Source organism: Apodemus sylvaticus, chromosome 5 (assembly GCF_947179515.1).
Source record: "Apodemus sylvaticus chromosome 5, mApoSyl1.1, whole genome shotgun sequence".
NCBI lineage: Eukaryota > Metazoa > Chordata > Mammalia > Rodentia > Muridae > Apodemus > Apodemus sylvaticus.
Window position 1 is genome coordinate 147,674,958 of NC_067476.1, and position 18,021 is coordinate 147,692,978.

General features: G+C 42.1%; 1 protein-coding gene across 1 annotated transcript in view; it reads right to left on the reverse strand.

The window, feature by feature from the left end:
- Positions 1 to 18,021, reverse strand: part of Ptprt (protein tyrosine phosphatase receptor type T) — a 1,128,608-nt gene that overhangs the window by 603,986 nt on the left and 506,601 nt on the right. The window contains exon 7 of the mRNA XM_052184183.1: positions 14,301 to 14,594. Within this exon, the coding sequence (XP_052040143.1) occupies positions 14,301 to 14,594 (294 nt within the window). The remainder of the gene's footprint in view (positions 1 to 14,300; positions 14,595 to 18,021) is intronic.

The window sequence follows — 18,021 nt, forward strand, 5'->3', positions numbered from 1 at the left end:
CTGATGATCTGTGCTGCCATGTGGGAGAGGGAACATGGGAGATGACAATCTAGTACCCGTGTGCTGCCTTTCCAGGCTCAGGGTTAGTTGGATTCATTTGCTAAGCAAACTCTTGCTTGTTCCACCAAGCACCAAGGCCTGCACTGAGGAAGAAGAAGAGCTGTATTCATGGCGCTCTGGGTTAGTGGAGGAATGGCCCTGTCTACAGCTAGTTCTGCTAAGAGCTTGGAAAATTCTCCATGTAGAAACACAGCCTTTGCCTCAAGGGGAAAAAGAGATCATGTATTTTGGTGCCAAATACAAATGACCAGAACTCCAGAATACAGATAAACTTTATCTCAAGTACTGTGTTCCAACATCAGAACTGTTTCTTGAAGCTATTATACTTGCAAAACACATCAAAGTAAGATAATCAAGACATTCTCTAAATACAACTGTGGGGAGACCAGGTAGCCAGGTTATAACAAGGGGTTGCTATGGGATGACACTGAGTGTGGCTGGTGGAAGCTAGTGATCTCTTAGTACATCCCAAGAGGTCTCATGTGGGTCACAAGGATGATTGAGACAGCAAGATAAGTAATGGATGCCTATAGAGAGGAATGTAGTCCACCATAGATTGGATGTAATCCTGCAACATTCTAATGCTACAATCAAAGATGTTTCTAATCAGTCAATCAACCTGATAAAAATCTCTACCATAGATGTAGCTTTTGTTCTTCTTCTGGAGACTAGAGGTGAAAGGAAGGGTTTAAACTCCTGAGGTGGTGTGATGGAGGCTTCGTGCTCCGGTTATCTCTCACAGGATACAGAGTAGGGTTGTGCTCTATACTTCATAGTTCTCTCAGATAAATTAGTTTTTTAAATTCATATTTATTTTCATGCACATGGGTGATTGGCCTGCATGTGTGTCTGTGTACCGTGTGCATATCTGGTGCTGGAAGATGCCAGTAAAGGATACTGAACTCCCCATGACTAGAATTACAGACAGTTGTGAACTACCATGAAGAAGCCAGGAACCAAACCAGGATCTCCCAGAAGAGCGGCTTTGTAAGCTGAAGTTTTCATCTTATAGCTTGAATACTGTCATTGAGAATGTGGTTTGTACAACTTAGCAGAAAATTGTACTGTGTGCATGTTCCACACATTATTTTCCTATTGTGGTCTTGTTATGCGATTTGCAAGTTTTTGCCCTTATAAATAATGCAGCAATGGCTTCTATGTAGAACTCTGAGAGTTCTGATTATTTTGTTAGGAAAAAATTAGGGAACTATCCTTAGTGCCCGTGCCAGTCAGCCCACCTGCAGAATCTCCTGTTTGACTGACGTGCCAGGGCAAGTTGGTACCTACAGTGGACTTCCCCTTTCCTGAGGAGAAGGGGAGAGTCTAGTAGGGGGAGGGCTTTGTAAGGGTGTGACTAGCAGGAGAGGAGAGAAGGGGTCTGTGATGGAGATATAATGTGAATAAATAAACTAATTAATGAAGAAAAATAATATTAAATGTAAGAGCTCCCTTTCTTGTTCTTTCACCAAGCTAGTTATTATCAATCAAACTCTTGAAACATTACAGGTAAAAAACATTTAATTAACTGTAACACTGGACATTTTATTGGGTACTTCAGCATTCATATCTGTGTATGTGGGGTGCGTATAGATGATTCTGTGTGTATGTGTGTGTATCTGTATATGCACATGTGTGGTGCATATAGATGTTTCTGTGTGTGTGTGTGTGTGTGTGTGTGTGTGTGTGTGTGTGTGTGCGCGCGCGCGCGCGCGCGTGCGTGTAATTGTGTGTAGGACAGTGGTTGACATCAGGCATATTCCTCAACTGCTCTTCACCTTAATATTTGAGACAGTGACTCACTTAACTTGATGGTAACTGAGTCAGCTAAGCTGGCTAGCCAATGCGGTCTAGGAGTTCATCTGTCTCCACCCTACAGAATGCTGGTATTAAAGATGTGCATCAACACTCCAGGTCTTTACGTGGGTTCTAGGAGTCTAACCCTCATCCTCATGTGGTAGACATCCTACTAAGTCACCCCCAATCCTTGCCCCCTTGACATTGGCATTGCATGGATCTGTTCATGCCATTCAGCAATGTGTCTATCAACATGATTACATTTTACTGGCCTCAGCACTTTCTACAGGAGTATTTGCCCTTGGTTCTCATTTTGTCACAGCTTTTCCTGCAGACTGTTAACCCATTTGATTTGTGAGTACTGTCAATACCCACCATAGGCATCCCTTCTCCTTCATTTTTCCTGAATAGTGAACTTTATAGACATAGTCTTGATGGTGGTTCTGCTTACTTTTACAGAAATAACACTCCTGCCTAATTAAAAAAAAATCCCTTCTTTATTTTCTCTTACTTATTACCTTTATCTATATTTTTAAGTGCCTAATCTATCTGTAATTTATTTAGTACATCATGATGTATAACAAAATTTGATTTCCCAAATTATTTATACTATATATTATATATTAAACATGTGCAATTTATTAAGAACTTACATAGTCAGATAAATCTCTAAACCCTGTTACTCCATACACTGTATTCTTTGGGGGCTTTAATTATTATAGTGATTATTATAAATATTTTTATCTCAGAGAAATCTCCTCCTGCCATGTTTTTCTAAGTTGTCCGGTTACTCCCCCCTGGCTATTATTTCAGATCAATTTTTAAATTGCTTTGTTAAGTTCCAAAAAGAATCGCATTAGGAGTTTGATTGCAAATTATATTAAACCTATAAATTAATTTGGGAACAATGATATCTTCACAGTACTAAATTTGCTAATCCAGCGGCATGATATATGGCTCCATTTATTCCAGTCTTGTTTAATCGTCCTCAATAAAATTGCAGAGGTGTGTGTATTTTCATATAGATTCTGAGCCCTTCTTACTTTATTCATAAGCATTTATATTTTAATTGTGCTTGAGAATATGATATATTTCATTTTATTTTTTATCACTTATTACTGGCATGGAACTATTGATTTTTATTTATTTGCTTGCTCCAACTACAAGACTAAAATACATTAGTTTTTCCTAGCTCTTTCTCCCTTTTTTTAAAGTTTGCTTTAGTCTCTTGGGCTTTGAGACTGTAAGAACATTTTCTGCTTGAAATAAGAAAGTGCCTTCCCATTGCTGGCTCACTAAGGATTCTGATCAGTAATGAAGGGTGAATTTCTTTCAAATTACTTCCCAGCCTCTCCAGAGAGGATCGTATGGTTTTATTCTCCGACCACTAGAAAGAAACATTACACCAGCAGTTTTTCTGATATCTCACCATATTTTGGGAGAAGGCCCACTCGGTCATGGTATATGATGCTTTGATAAGCACACTGAATTCTGGAGACAACATCAGACAGTCAGCTTTGTAGCTCCTGATTGTTAGTTTTAGTTGTCAATTTGACAGGATCTAAACTCACTTAGAAGATGGGGATATGGATATCCCAGTGATAATTGATGTGTGAAGACCATATTAATCAGGTCCATAGCCATTATGGGAATCCTTGACTGTATAAAATCAAAGGAGATTGGGCAGCAGCTTTCCCCTCACCCAGCTCCCACCCCACCCCCAGCTGTGACTGTCAGTGAGATCAAAGATGCTTCAGGATCCTGCTGCCTTAACCTCTCTTCCATGATGGACCATGTCTTTAAACTATAAGCCAAAACAAGCTTTTCTTTGCTTAGGTTGCTTTTTTTTACGTTGTTATTGTTGTTGTTTTTAATTTAACTAATTTATTTTCTCTGTGTTCACACAACCCACAGATCAGAGGGCAACTTGTGGCAAATGCTATTCTCACCTACCATCGTTTGAGCCCCGGGGAATGAACTCAGGTGTTGTGGTAAATCTCCAACCCCAATATGCCCCAGTAATGAAAACACAACTCAATTAATATGAATACAAGCTGTGAGCCTAGATTGGGCAGATCTACCACTACACTACCATCTTCTCTATGACTTCCCCTTCATAACTTGTGGTTTCTCCAGGCCACATGCTTCTGCTCCACTTTCTGTCATTCTCTCTCTCTTTGTCTCTCTGTCTGTCTGTTTTTCTGTCTGTCTCTGTCTGTCTCTCTCTGTCTCTGTCTCTGTCTCTCTTTCTCCTTCTCTCTCCCAACTTTCAGTTCCACCTTCCCTTCATCATCTCAATTCTTGGCAGTGCCTCTTGGGCAGGTGTGTAACCTTGACCATGTCATCTGTCTCATGGCCACTGGAAGGAATTATAACTGCACTGAAGGTTATGGCAAAAATTACAAGCCACCTAATGCTAACTTTATGTGGTAAGTTGCAGATGTCAGATATTCGTGATGACAGCCACTGTTTGCTTTAGAATAATCATCCATCTGCTGTATTTATTATTTTAAGCTTTTAGAGCTTCAGGAGTGATTGACCCCAATTTTAATATAGATAGGGGCTGTATTTACTAAATTACTTTGATATGTAAATAGTATTAGCACTTGCCTTAGTCAGGGTTTTACTGCTGTGAAAAGACACCATGACCAAGTCAACTCTTATAAAGGCAAACATTTAGTTGGGACTGGCTTACAGTTTCAGAGGTTCAGTCCATTGTCATCGTGGTGGGAAGCGTGGCATGCTGATGAAGAAGGAGCTGAGAGTTTTACATCTTGATCTAAAGGTAGCCAGGAGAAGACTCTCTTGAGTACTAGGAGCCTTCGATGCTCACCTACATAATGACACACTTCCTTCAACAAGACCACACTTATTTCCAACAAGGCTAAACCTGCTAATAGTGTCACTTCCCATGGGTCAAGCATACGTACATGACCACAGCTCTCATTATCATTGTGTGTGTGTATGTGTGTGCGGTATGTGTGTGTGTTTGTGTATCTCTGTGTGTGTGTGTGTGGCTCAGTTTTTTCTCAGCTCTGAACCTTTAAGATTGAGAGAGATTGGGGTAGCATTGGTCAGTTTCTCCTTGTGCTTCAGCTTCTAAGAAGCCCCAAGCTCCTAGGGAGCATAGGTTGGCAGCAGTCTCTAAGTGTGGGAGGATGCAGAATGATGCTCTTGTTGTTGTTGCCTTGGAATTTGCTTCATGACCACAAATAAGGAGGTTAAACCGCTGACATTCAAGAGAGAAGAACAAGGTGCTACCAGCCAGCCTTTCCAGAGGTTGCAAAGAGGTACCTAGCTGGACCTTACCACACCCTCTGAACACCACACTCTCTCTATACACTGTACAGTGGGAGTAAGGAAAAGAAAGTATCTGAGATTATGAAGTGTGGGTTTTAAGAGAAAAGGCTTTACCTTACAGCCACCTCTTTCATAACCCAAGGGAGGAAGGCTCCAAGGCAGCGTATGATAGAAGAGAAGAGGGGTCTACAAGAAGAGAAAATAGAACTCTTAACACCAGAGAAGACATCTTTTGGTTCTCATGGAGGCTCTAGAAATGATGAAAGTAGAAGCAGACCATGGTTCTATCTAAAGCTAAGAGGGCAGTATAGGAACACTAGAGAAAACAAAGGATGACATAATCAACCCTTCCCTCTTCCTGTGGAAATGGAGGTCATATCTTCTACAGTTGTCTCCAGTCTGAGTTTGCATTGTATCCAAAGCAATAATGTCTCTTTGAGTATGCTGTGGTATGTCTGAAGTTGTCCAAACTGATCTTTAAAATCTGTTAATTGTATTATTTCATTTTGGATGGGATGGGGACTTGATTTTTTTTTATTGGCTAACCTTGCCATGTTCCCTCAGGATTTATGGATGATTTCACCTAGACTATAGAGCAGGGAAGCAGTGAGGAGGAGACTGTATTCATAACATTCACTCGGAAGGTAGCTCAATGCCCTGAGCTGAATTATGCCACATCTGCTCCCTGACAAACACACACCATCACATTACAGATGGTTCAGCAAAGCTTAGAGCAATGGGGAAAAAAGATCCCAGGGGGCTAGTGAGATGAACTTGTCCTATTTTCAAAGACACTAAAGTATTTTTTGTCTTTCTCACTCTGATCTGATGCAGAATTGTTCTCTAGCATGAAAGACCTTTCTACACTGACCCTAATGTTCTCTTTGAGAAAAGAGACCCTAAAGATGCTATCTGTAGGGCTTTAGGACTCTCCCCATCCCTTTCTTTCTGAACTGGTAAGGTCTCATTCTTATGTTCCTTGACCTTCTAAAAGAGAAAGGAATCTAAATGGCATGGGCCTTTGGACAGAACCCCATAGAAAGACCATTTCCCATCCTCTGCACTCAATCCCCACCATCAGGTAGCATCACAGCTACTCAGAGAGGACCAGGGACAACTGAACAGCTACAAGCATCCCATCTTCCCCAAAGACATCTGAGCATCTATGCTAAGCATAGTACTAGAGAAATGCTCTTATGATATGATCCATCATGCACAAGGAATAAAATTTTAATCCACGTTTAAAAACCCTCTTCCCAGGGCCCATTCCATTCTATTTTATGTTCATCAAAGGCTTTATAAGTGTCTCTGCTAGGCAGAGGCCTTACTGAAGCTTTGGGATAGGATGATGATGTGATATAATCTCTCTTTAATGGACAAAAGGAAGTGGAGGCACAGAAAGGTGAGGTAATACATCCCTGGTCATCCAGCTAGCAAATGTCCTGCTTGAAATAAAAACCAGATTCTCTTTGGCTCTAAGGCCCATATCCTTTTCACTAAACTCTAATGACTACTCTCACTTCATCGAGCTCAGCAATTTGAATTCCTCCATTTTTATCCCTCTGGAGAAAAAGAGAGAACTAGACACATATCATTTCAAGTAGAAAGCCATAAATATGTAAATAAAATATAGCGTGCAATCAGCCCTCAGGTGAGGGGAATGGAAAGAGAGCCCTTCAAATCAGCTGCAGAGCAGGCAATTCTGACCACGTGGGTGGAGTGAGTTTCCACTTGGGGAATCAGGACTTGGCTGGACCCCCCTGAAGTGGGCTCTCAGGCAGTGGATCTTTGATTTACAGGAACAAGCAATTATGTTAGGGAGGTACAATCGTTCAGCTTACTGTACGGATTGGTGAACCTATAATAGGGGTGTGAGGAGAGCTGCCGGGGGTGTGGCTTAAACTGGGATTTGAGAAGGGAGGGGAGAGATTTCAAGAGAAGAGACAGGACTTCAGGTTCTAACACCCTGATTTTGAGATAAGAAAGGCTTGTAGATGGCAAAACCAAGGCCTACACATGGCTGTTGTGTGGAAGCAGATCTTGAGTGACAGTGTGGCAGAGACTTTTCTGTGTGGTGCTAGATGATTCTTTCAGGAAACCAGCAAGCTAGTGGTAAGGCTGTTCAAACCAATACAGACAGAAGAGCTGCCGATCCAGGCTGAGTCGATATGGTGCCTCTTGTTTTTCCCAATTAATGACCTGGGTAACATTTCTCAGGGTTGTCTTCAGGGTTCTTTAAAAAACTCCAAATGATGTATGCATGAGCCTTCTAGTCATACTTTTTCTTTCTTTCTTTTTTTCCTTTCTTTTTTTCTTTCTTTCTTTCTTTCTTTCTTTCTTTCTTTCTTTCTTTCTTTCTTTCTTTCTTTCTTTCTTTCTTTCTTTCTTTCTTTCTTTTTTTGGATATAAGGTATTGCTACATAGACCAGGCTGGCCTTCAACTCACTGCTTCCCTGTCACAGCCTCCAGCATGCTGGAGATACAGACATGTCCCACAGTGGTTAACTGCCTGTACTTGAAACCTAAAGGGTTTTTCCCGTGTGTGACCCCAAGGTGAATTGTGGGGCAATTAAGCAATCCCTGGGTAGGTAGAGCAAACAGTAACAGCTCAGTTGCTTCCTCAGAAACATGGTCTGTGTGGATAAGTGTAGCCTTCCCTTTAGAGGCAAGGTTCAAAGTGAGCTGTCTATTGTCCAGCCTCCCTAAACTCCCACCTCTACCTAGATGCCTGCTCTGTGGAAAATGCTAGAGGAAAACACCCAATGTTCTAGATAAGAAAGCTGCCCAGAATGTAGATGGCACTGCGACTATCCCATTCAGAGATGGTACTCCCCATATGAGGACGAAGAACAAGAGCACATGACCCACAATCTTGATGGGTATGTGTGCTGAAAAGAAACAGGTCAGCCTTCTTTCTGTATGGAACAGCTCATAATAATAGCATCCACAACACCATCGACAGACAGTGATTTGTTTCATTACAGGTGTCTAAAGAGCATTTTGAGCCTTTCAAAACACTTTGATATACATCATTGTCTTTGCCCCCTAGGCCTTTATCTCAGGGAGGATGATGAATGATTAAAAATGAGATGAAGGAACAAAATGATGAATTAAAAATGAATGAAGCATCTTAAGGGGACAGCATGAAGATGAAGAGAATTAAAAACTGATTTCATGAGTGCTAAGGAGGCCCCTACCTTAATGTTCAGGTGAAGTTGGGGGGACTCCTCATGGACAAAGCTCTATTTTCTTAAGCTCCAGATGAATATATCCCCATTGCCTGCTGTTCATCTTCCCCTAACCACATCCTGTTCACTCCCTTAGCCATCTTCAGCACTTCCCATCTCAGAAGATGGTTCTCCCTCTCAGGTCTCAGTCATCTACAGCAAAAGCTGGAGATGTCACCTTAGACCCCCTTCTCCCATATCCACATTTATAGTTTCCTGTGGATCTGTCTATGGTATAACTAGCTAAAAGTGTGCCCTGAGCTCCTGACTCCCTACTGGTCTGGAACACTCTTCAGCTAAACTCCTAAATGCTCCAGCCTCAAGGGTAAGTCTCAGCCTTACCATGTCAAGGATCTATCACGTCAGTGACTTGGTATATGCACAAGAACAAGAATATACCCCTACTTGTACTCACTGACTTGGTTGCCCTGATATCTTTTTTGAAGCCTGGGTTGTACTTACCCATGGCTAAGCTTCTCCCCTGCCTGTCCTGTCCTTTCAAAGCTAGCCACTTCCGTCACTGCCTAGAGTAGAGTTTGGTTCACAAAAGAGAATGAGTAAGTGTTTGGTATAAAGGACAAACACAACCACTCATTTTTTACTTGTCTCCATAGTTACTACCCAACCCCATACTTGAGAGGACACTTGTGAGCAGAGGAACCGTCCCAACCCAGAGCTAAAAACTCTACCAAATCAGTGGTGAGGAGCTCCTTAGCGTCAAGAGACTTGGCTCCAAGCACTTATATACTGTATAGGTTGCGTCATAGTTTACATGTGACTCTATGTAAGTCAGGACTTCTGATTGCTAGTCCTCACTCTTATACTTTCTGATTCATTGGGTATGGAGAGACTAGGACTGGGTCTACTTAATTCTTAACTAATTAAGAACTTAGTTAGTCCTTTTGGGTTACTGTGACACAACATCATCAGAATTGGTTATTTATAAACAACAGAGCTTTTGTGTTTACAGTGCTGGGGAAGGCTTGGTTGCTGGCTCATAGAGCAGTCTTCTCATCGTGCCCTCACATAGTGAATGACCAGGAGAGAATGCTGGAGATCTTTTTTTTTTACAGTGGTGCTTATCTACCTATAACCAAGTTACTTCAAAGGCTCCATCTCTTACATCATCCTATGGAGACCTAGGGTTCAGTCTAAGAACTGGGGTAGCAAAAGTGTCCAGTCTCTAGCAGTACTGATGCTCCTGTTCCAACAACCTCACACTGAGAAACACTGTTCTAGATGCCTCTATGGTCACTGCTCACTCCATCCTCACAACACAAATTATTTCAAGACCCAAACTTCATTTTTATATCTTACCCATGTTTTTAAAATTTTTTTTCTAGAATCTCTACCAAGTCTGTAAATTCCTCTGGGCAGAAATTATACTTTCCACACTCTGCACACCCTCATTTTCTGTTTTGCAAAATAATGAGTACATTTCCAGTGTGATTAATAATAGAATAGGGAGAAGAGAGAAAACTCCAAATACCAACGGTAATAAAGAGCATCTACAAATGGATATCAGCCCTGGATTCTCTGAAAAATTAATTATGAAGCAAAGAACATTCTACCATCAGTGGTGATGGGAAAAAAGATTATTTTCTTTATGACACATTCTGTAGAATGTAGGCTATTTGAGATTTAAGCCTAACTTACTTAAACACCAACACTTCTGAAAATACAATAACACGAACAACATTTCAACTCATAATTTTTATAGTGATAGTCAGACCACTGTCTCTGTCACATGTAAAGTCCTTTATACAGTCGTGGCAACTGTTTGCAATAGGTTATAAATTTTTATTGAGATGATCATCTCGCGATTGAATTTCTAACTGCATTATATGATCATGAGCAAATAAGTCCACAGGGACTTTGAAAGTGCTTTGAATATCATTTCTAAAGATCAAAACCCCTCCAAACCTTTACATTTACCTTGTGGAAAAAAAGGAAGTCTCGTCAACAGGTTCAAATCAATTATTTTTATGGATGACTATTACAGTGCAGAGCTGAGGTAAGGTATTACCCAGCTTAATAATGTACCCTTATGTCCTTTGAAAGCAGTCAACTTCATAATCAAGTTTCAATGAGGAATTTTACCAAAGACCAGTTTAGAGAAATCGCTGGGAAAATGGACCCTCTGTTCATCATAGTTGTTCAATAACTTCCCAAGGGGTAAGTCTAAGCCATGAAACATTAGAGATTCTTGGCTTCTACATTATCAACTGCAATGCATGCAAGACATGAGAGATTGGCCACTGTCAACTCTGCTCTGCCACCCAAATTGATACACAAACAACTGGAAACTCAAGTTTGTTCCAAAACAAATGATCTATAAGGGAGCAATACCAGAACAGAGCAAATGCTACATCTGCTCATGTGTGATAGTGCTTAGCAAAGATGGAAGGGACATAAAAAACCTAAGCCACATAGACACAGACACACACACACACACACACACACACACACAGCACCTGACTGTTGCTACTTTGTTTCTAACCCAATTTCCAGGTAAAAGAAAGCTCAACTCAATCACTTAACAAAACAAGCTATAAGCCTAGATTGGGTGACCTCCCACTACACTACTCTATTTTCATCTATATTATCCCATAAAACTTATGGTCTCTCCAGGCCATGAGCTTCTCTCTCCTGCCTCTCTGTTCCTCCCTGTAACTCCTCCCTTCCCTGTTTATCCTCCATCGCTCCTCCCCTAGACTCTCAGCTCCTCCCACTTCCTCCTGCCCAATCATTGGCTCAAACCTTTATTTGAAAAGTTAAGGTGGGGAGAAGGTTCACAAGGCAACTCCTCATCCGCAGCCCCTCTGAGGAGTGGAATCAGCATCAAAATACAAGCCCAGGGCTATTCATAACACCTATTTCCTCAGTTCACCACTGTTCAAAGACACACCCATTTGTGTCTGGTGGTTCCTTGCCATCTATTTCAGATGGCTTCTTCCTGCTTTCCAGTTACTCAGAGGCTGCACTCCCCTACTGCTACTTGTAAAAGCAAATATCAAGGTGTTCCTGTGGTGTTTGCTGTCTACACTGTAGTGTTTTGCATGTTCAGATCCACTTGATGTCTAAAACTGTGCTCTCCTGCTTCTGTGCCACTAAGGAGAAGTGGGCACCACTACCCCCATTTTTCCTCCTAAGCCCTGTGATCTTTATTGCACCGTACACCAAAGGCCAACAAGTCTAGGGACACAGCTGTCAAATCCTAACAGGCCCGATGCAACAAACTCAGTTGTGGCCCATGTGGCTTCACCTACAGATTCTTCACTTCCACTTCAGAAGCATAGTTGCATTTTTTCTCAGAAGTCTGTGCTGCATGTTTCTCTAAGCCCCACAACACAGCAGCACAGTAGCCTTGAGCTCGGGTTATCAGCAGCACACACCTCTCTATTCAGCATGGAGTAAGAAAAGATCCAGAGCTCTGTAACCCAAATCCCAAGTCCAGAACCTGACTGTACCACTGGCCAATTCAGTGAGATTTGTATAAAGTTAGAAAATACTGTCTCCAGGCAGTGGTGGCACATGCCTTTAATCCCAGCACTTGGGAGGCAGAGGCAGGCAGATTTCTGAGTTCGAGGCCAGCCTGGTCTACAGAGTGAGTTCCAGGACAGCCAGGGCTATACAGAGAAACCCTGTCTTGAGAAAACAAACCAAAAAAAAAAAAAAAAAAGGAAAAAAGAAAGAAAATACTGTCTCTCTCTCTTTGTGTACATATGGATGGAACAAAGTACTTTCAGGGAATGATATTTGAGGATGATAAGATAATATGAATTTGCCCCAGAATTTCTTTTGTTGTTGAGTATAATTTTAGCTATCCTGGGTTTTTTGTTATTCCAGATGAATTTGAGAATTGCTCTTTCTAACTTTATGAAGAACTGAGTTGGGATTTTGATGGGTATTGCATTGAATCTGTATATTGCTCTCGGCAAAATGGCCATTTTAACTATATTAATCCTGCCAATCCATGAGCATGGGAGATTTTTCCATTTTCTGAGGTCTTCTTCCATTTCCTTCTTCAGAGTCTTGAAGTTCTTGTAATACAGATCTTTCACTTGTTTAGTCAGAGTCACACCAAGATACTTTATACTGTTTGTGACTATTGTGAAGGGTGTCATTTCCCTAATTTCTTTCTCAGCCTGCTTATCCTTACAAAGAACTCAAGAAGTTAGACCCCATGGAACCAAATAACCCTATTTAAAAAATGGGGTACAGAGCTAAACAAAGAATTTTCACCCAAAGAACTTCAGATGGCTGAGAAGCATCTTAAAAAAATGATCAACTTCATTAGTCATTAAGGAAATGCAAATCAAAACAACCCTGAGATTTCATCTTACACCAGTCAGAATGGCTAAGATTAAAAATTCAGGAGACAGCAGGTATTGGTGAGGATGTGGAGAAAGGAACACTCCTCCACTGCTGGTGGGGTTGCAAACTGGTGCAACCACTCTGGAAATCAGTCTGGCGGTTCCTCAGAAAACTGGGCACATCACTTCCAGAGGATCCTGCTATACCACTCCTGGGCATATACCCAGAGGATTCCCCAGCAGGTAACAAGGATACATGCTCCACTATATTCATAGCAGCCCTATTTATAATAGCCAGAACCTGGAAAGAACCCAGGTATCCCTCAACGGAAGAATGGATACAAAAATGTGGTATATATACACAATGGAGTACTATTCAGCCATTAGAAACAATGAATTCATGAAATTCTTAGGCAAATGGATGGAGCTGGAGAACATCATACTAAGTGAGGTAACCCAGACTCAAAAGATGAATCATGGTATGCACTCACTAATAAGTGGATATTAGCCTAGAAAATTGGAATACCCAAAACATAATCCCCACATCAAATGAGGTACAAGAAGAACGGAAGAGTGGCCCCTGGTTCTGGAAAGACTCAGTGTAGCAGTATAGGACAAAACCAGAACATGGAAATGGGAAGGGGTGGATGGGAGAAAGGGGGGGGGGGAAGAGGGCTTATGGGACTTTCGGGAAGTGGGGGGCCAGAAAAGGGGAAATCATTTGAAATGTAAATAAAAAATATATCGAATAAAAAAAGATAATGTGAGTTTTAGAAAAACAAACATCAGTTTCCCTTAATTTCATAACTTCCATTCAGAGATCCAATCTTAGCCAGTAGGCAAAGCCAAGAGGCCATAGGGATATAGTTGTACATGGAGAACCCTCCTAGTCACACCACAGCCAGCAGCTCTTAACCAGGAACAGCTGGGAAATAACTGGAGCCAGAAGCCCTCAGTTAAAGGAGAATCCAGAGGCTCCTAGTGCCAAGTCAGACTCTTAAGCAGAAACCAGCATCCTCTAGTATGTGGAGTTGTGTAGTTCTCGGGGACCAAGACAATTTCTGTCCGAATCAACTCTGAGACACTGTCAGAGCCAGGAAGCTGTAAAGAAATGGCAGGAAGTAGGATCTCCTCAGAGATAAAACTAGAACCAGGAACCACCAGGGCAATGACCAGACTCAGTTTGTTTGGTCCTGGGCCAAACAAACTATACATCTAAGATAGACAAATGGAACCAGAATCCTGCAGGGATATAGTCTCCATGGGGATTTGAGGGGGACAGTCAGAGGCAAATCCCTCAGTGACACCAAACTAAGACCCTCAGAGACATGCAAATGGCATGGTGAGGATTCCTCACTATGACTGAGCCAATGTCCCATTAGAAACACTGCCAATGTGAGTATCTCCATGAACCAACCAAAGGCAGAAGGCTGTTGTGCTCACAGCCAGAGCTGAGAATGCCTCTCAAGTCTGAGCAAACCCTTAATTGTCTTTCCACAAAAAGGAAGCAGATTCACACCAGAGAAACTAGGAATGACCTGTGCCCAAAAGGTAAGAGGAGAGCCAGTCAGAAGAACAGCTCAGCATCTGGCGGCATCCTTACCGGCACACTTGGTCCTGGTAGTGAGGGGAGGTCCTGGTGGCCCTGTGCCCCCTTCGCCTGGTCGTGTGAGCAGCACCCGGATCTCGTACTCCACATCAGGGTCCAGATGCCAGAGCTTGTAGTTGGGAGAGTCCACGATGTGGGTCTCAGCCCAGGTGCCTGTGGTCGTGCGATATTCTACCTCCTTCAGAATGATGGGGCCGTCCCCAATAATGGAGTTGGCATTTGGTTTAATCCACAGGTAGGTGGCTCCCACTGCCAGTAGTTCCGGGGGAGCAATAGGCGTGGGAGGCTCTGAAAGAAAGCAGGCAAGCAAAGGAATTTCAGTTTTAAGTAACACCTTGAGATGACTCCTCAGGACCCACACAGTGAAAAGAAAGAACTGACGCCTGAAAGTTGTCCCTGACCTCCACTTGTAGTATGTGATACATTCATATGTGTGTGTGTGTGTCCATCCATTTAGTGTTACTTGTATGAATATGTGTTTAGGGGTGACTGATTGAGCCTTCATTACTTGTCAGAGGCTGATTCTCCCTTTCTCAGCAGCCACTAAGTACCTGCTTGTAGCTCATTATTTAGGGGTGCAGCCTTGTAAGACTTTTCCTATCTACTCTGGTGTTGTCATTATGAGGGTCTTGTTTAGTGACCATACTATTGAAATTCCATGAGTACAGCTATCTCATGTAGAGAAGACATCATCTCACTTCCTAAGCCCTCAATTTGTGGCTCTTCCAGTCTTTCACCTCCTCTTCCAAGTTCTATTCTGAGCCTTAGCTGTAGGGATCATGTTATAGATAGATGTACCAATAGGGTTGCATTGCTGTGGGTATGCTGGTTTTCTTTTTTGCCAACTTGACACAAGTCATTGGAGAGGAACAGTCCCCAATTAAGAAAATTCCTCCTTTAAATCAGGCTGCAGACAAGCCTGTAAGGCATTTTCTTTAGTGTTTGCTATGGGAGGGCTCAGACCATTGTGGGCAGGGCCAGTCCTGGGCTGGTGATCCTGGGTTCTATAAGAAAGCAGACTGAGCAAGCCTTGAGAGGACACTGCTAAGCAGCATACCTCTGTAGTTTCTGCATCAGCTCCTGCCTCCAGGTTTCTACCTTGTTTAAGTTCCTGTCCTGACTTTCTTCATTGATGAACTGACATTTGGAAGTCTAAGCAAAATAATGTCTTTTCTGCACAGGTTGCTTTGATCATGGTGTTTCATCATAGCAATAGTAACAGATCAGATCCATCTACTGCAAAAAGAATTCTCTTTGATAGGGTGTGAGAGTAACACATATCTATAGGGATAAAACTAAATATAGAATATAGTTAAGCATGATACTGGTCTAGAAATGCAGCTGTCGTAGATTCTCCTCTGGATTCCATAATCCTACCAGCCTTGGGTAGCTGGATAGGTTTACAATACCAGTCATAAATTTCCTCTCATTAAGGAGCCTTAAGTCCAATCAGACAGCTGATGGTTAATCCCAAGATTTCATCGACACTATTGCATCACATCTTGCCATTCTGGTAACTGCCATGGTAGGTAGCTGGGTAAAACAATGGATTGCTTTTCTTTTGCATGGAACCTCTGCATGCTCTGAGAACTCCTTCTCAGGGAGGAGGCTTCTGGTTGGTTCCCCCTGCAGATCCCACCCACTATTTGCAGAAATCCTCTGAGGATGATGGTATAAACACAGATAGGGAAAAGATGGTGCAACAAAAATTCATCTTCTCCCTCACCCTGACAGGTTCTTGCCAGCAGAGAGCATCCTTGGCCAGCAGGAGCCTGGCAAGAATCAAGAGCCAAAGGAAAGGGCATACCAAGGTAACTGCTAACTGATCTGTGTGACACCTTCCCTAGGCAATATATACTTAACAAAACAGACCTAACCAAACTCACAGGGAGAGCAGGTAAATTCAGCATAGTGTTGTCTGGTGTTTAAGTATCTTAAAGCATTCGATAATTGCAATCCACACCCTCCATGCAGGGTCTTCCTATGTAGGCCAAGTCAGCCTCAGGTTTACTCTGTGTCCCAGGCTGGCCTCAGATGCCAGATTCCCTTGCCTTGTCTGTCCAAATTTAGAGATTAACGGTATTCCTCACCATACTTTACCAAGTGGGCATTTGTCTCTGAAAATATTTTATTTTCTGAAAAATATTTTATTTGGATCTGGAGAGATAGCTTAGTGGAGAGCAGTATTTGTTTGCTCTTGAAGAGTATCTGAGATCAAGTCCCAGTACCCACATGGTGGCTCATAACCATCTGTAACTACGGTTCCAGCGCTCTGACACCATTTTCTAACATCCATGGACACCAGGGCACACAAGCAGTATACAAACACACACTCAGGTTAAACATTCACACACATAAACTAAAAGGAACAAATCTTTTAAAATTTCAGTATTTTAATATTCACACATGCATAGTATTTGTACAGGACTTCCACAAGACCAACCAAAACGCCATCGTGGATAGGGAAGGAGCTCATGGATAGGGAAGTACCACCCCTCTCTGTGGAATATGATATCCACAGGGAGAGGGAGAGTCACTTTTTTTCAGGGATGTGGACTCTGAGGTGCAACCTATGATCCAAAGAATGTATTTTATTTCTGATTGTGCATAACTGTGTAAGCAGTTGCATGTATGTGCAGATGCCTGCAAAGTCTGGAAGAGAATATCAGATCTCCTAGGCTTGGAGCTAAAGGTAGCAGTGAGCTATCCGATGTGAGCACTGCTCACTCCAAACACTGCTTTCCACAGGAACAGGCAGTACTCTTAGCCACTGAAGTCTCTCCAGCACCTCTACCCCCATACTGTTTGTCCATTTTTAGGTTTTGTTTGTTTAAAACAAACTTGGTCTGTTCATCATTTTTATTTGTGGCAAACAGAGAAGTAGAACAATGGTGGCAGAAGGAAATAAAGAGAAAACATGTCCTTTCTTAGCAGCCAAGGTAACAGCCTTGGGCATTTCAGCAGATTCCAATCCAGTTCTTACTATGTAGACTTATGTCGTTTCCTCTAGTTTCAGTGACACACAGGCCAGGTGTAGATGTGTTTTGCTTCCCTCACATTCAGCATCCTCATAGTTTTGGTTATGGAATACAGGGGGTTTACTGTCTTTTCTAGGAACAGAATAATTACCAAGTTATCATCTTAATTGCACCCCCATTGCTGGACACTTGGGCTATTCTAAGTTCCTCTATGGTAAATAATTCTGCCACAGATATCTCTATGCTGATTATTTCAGGCCTTCCTGTCTGAGTCTGGTAGTGTTTCATGACCAAAGGCCAAGAATGGGGTTATCTGCCAAGGGGAATAAACAAGTCTTTGAATTCTCCAGTAGAATGTTGAGGTGATGGGATGAGACGTCGGATGCAGATTTATTTAAGCACTCTTTACCATGGAGAGTCTCTGGGTTCTCAGATGAACAAATGGAGGCCTGAGTTTAGTTTGGGTTCAGGTGGAGACTTTGGGATAGAGGGCTCATTTTCTGTTTTCTTTTAATTAATTACCTAGCATTAAAGGTTCTCCAGAAGCAGACTAATCTACTATGAAACAGGGGTGGACAATACAGTCTCAGTGTGATTCGAAGCTCATCTTGAGGGACACCTTCCGATTGCCTCTATTATAGCTCGCCATTTGGTCGGAGAAAGGAATTAAGCAGATTAGTCAAGCTAGGTGCTTTTCTTTACAAAGCCATGGAGGTTATTACTCAAGACCTTGTTAT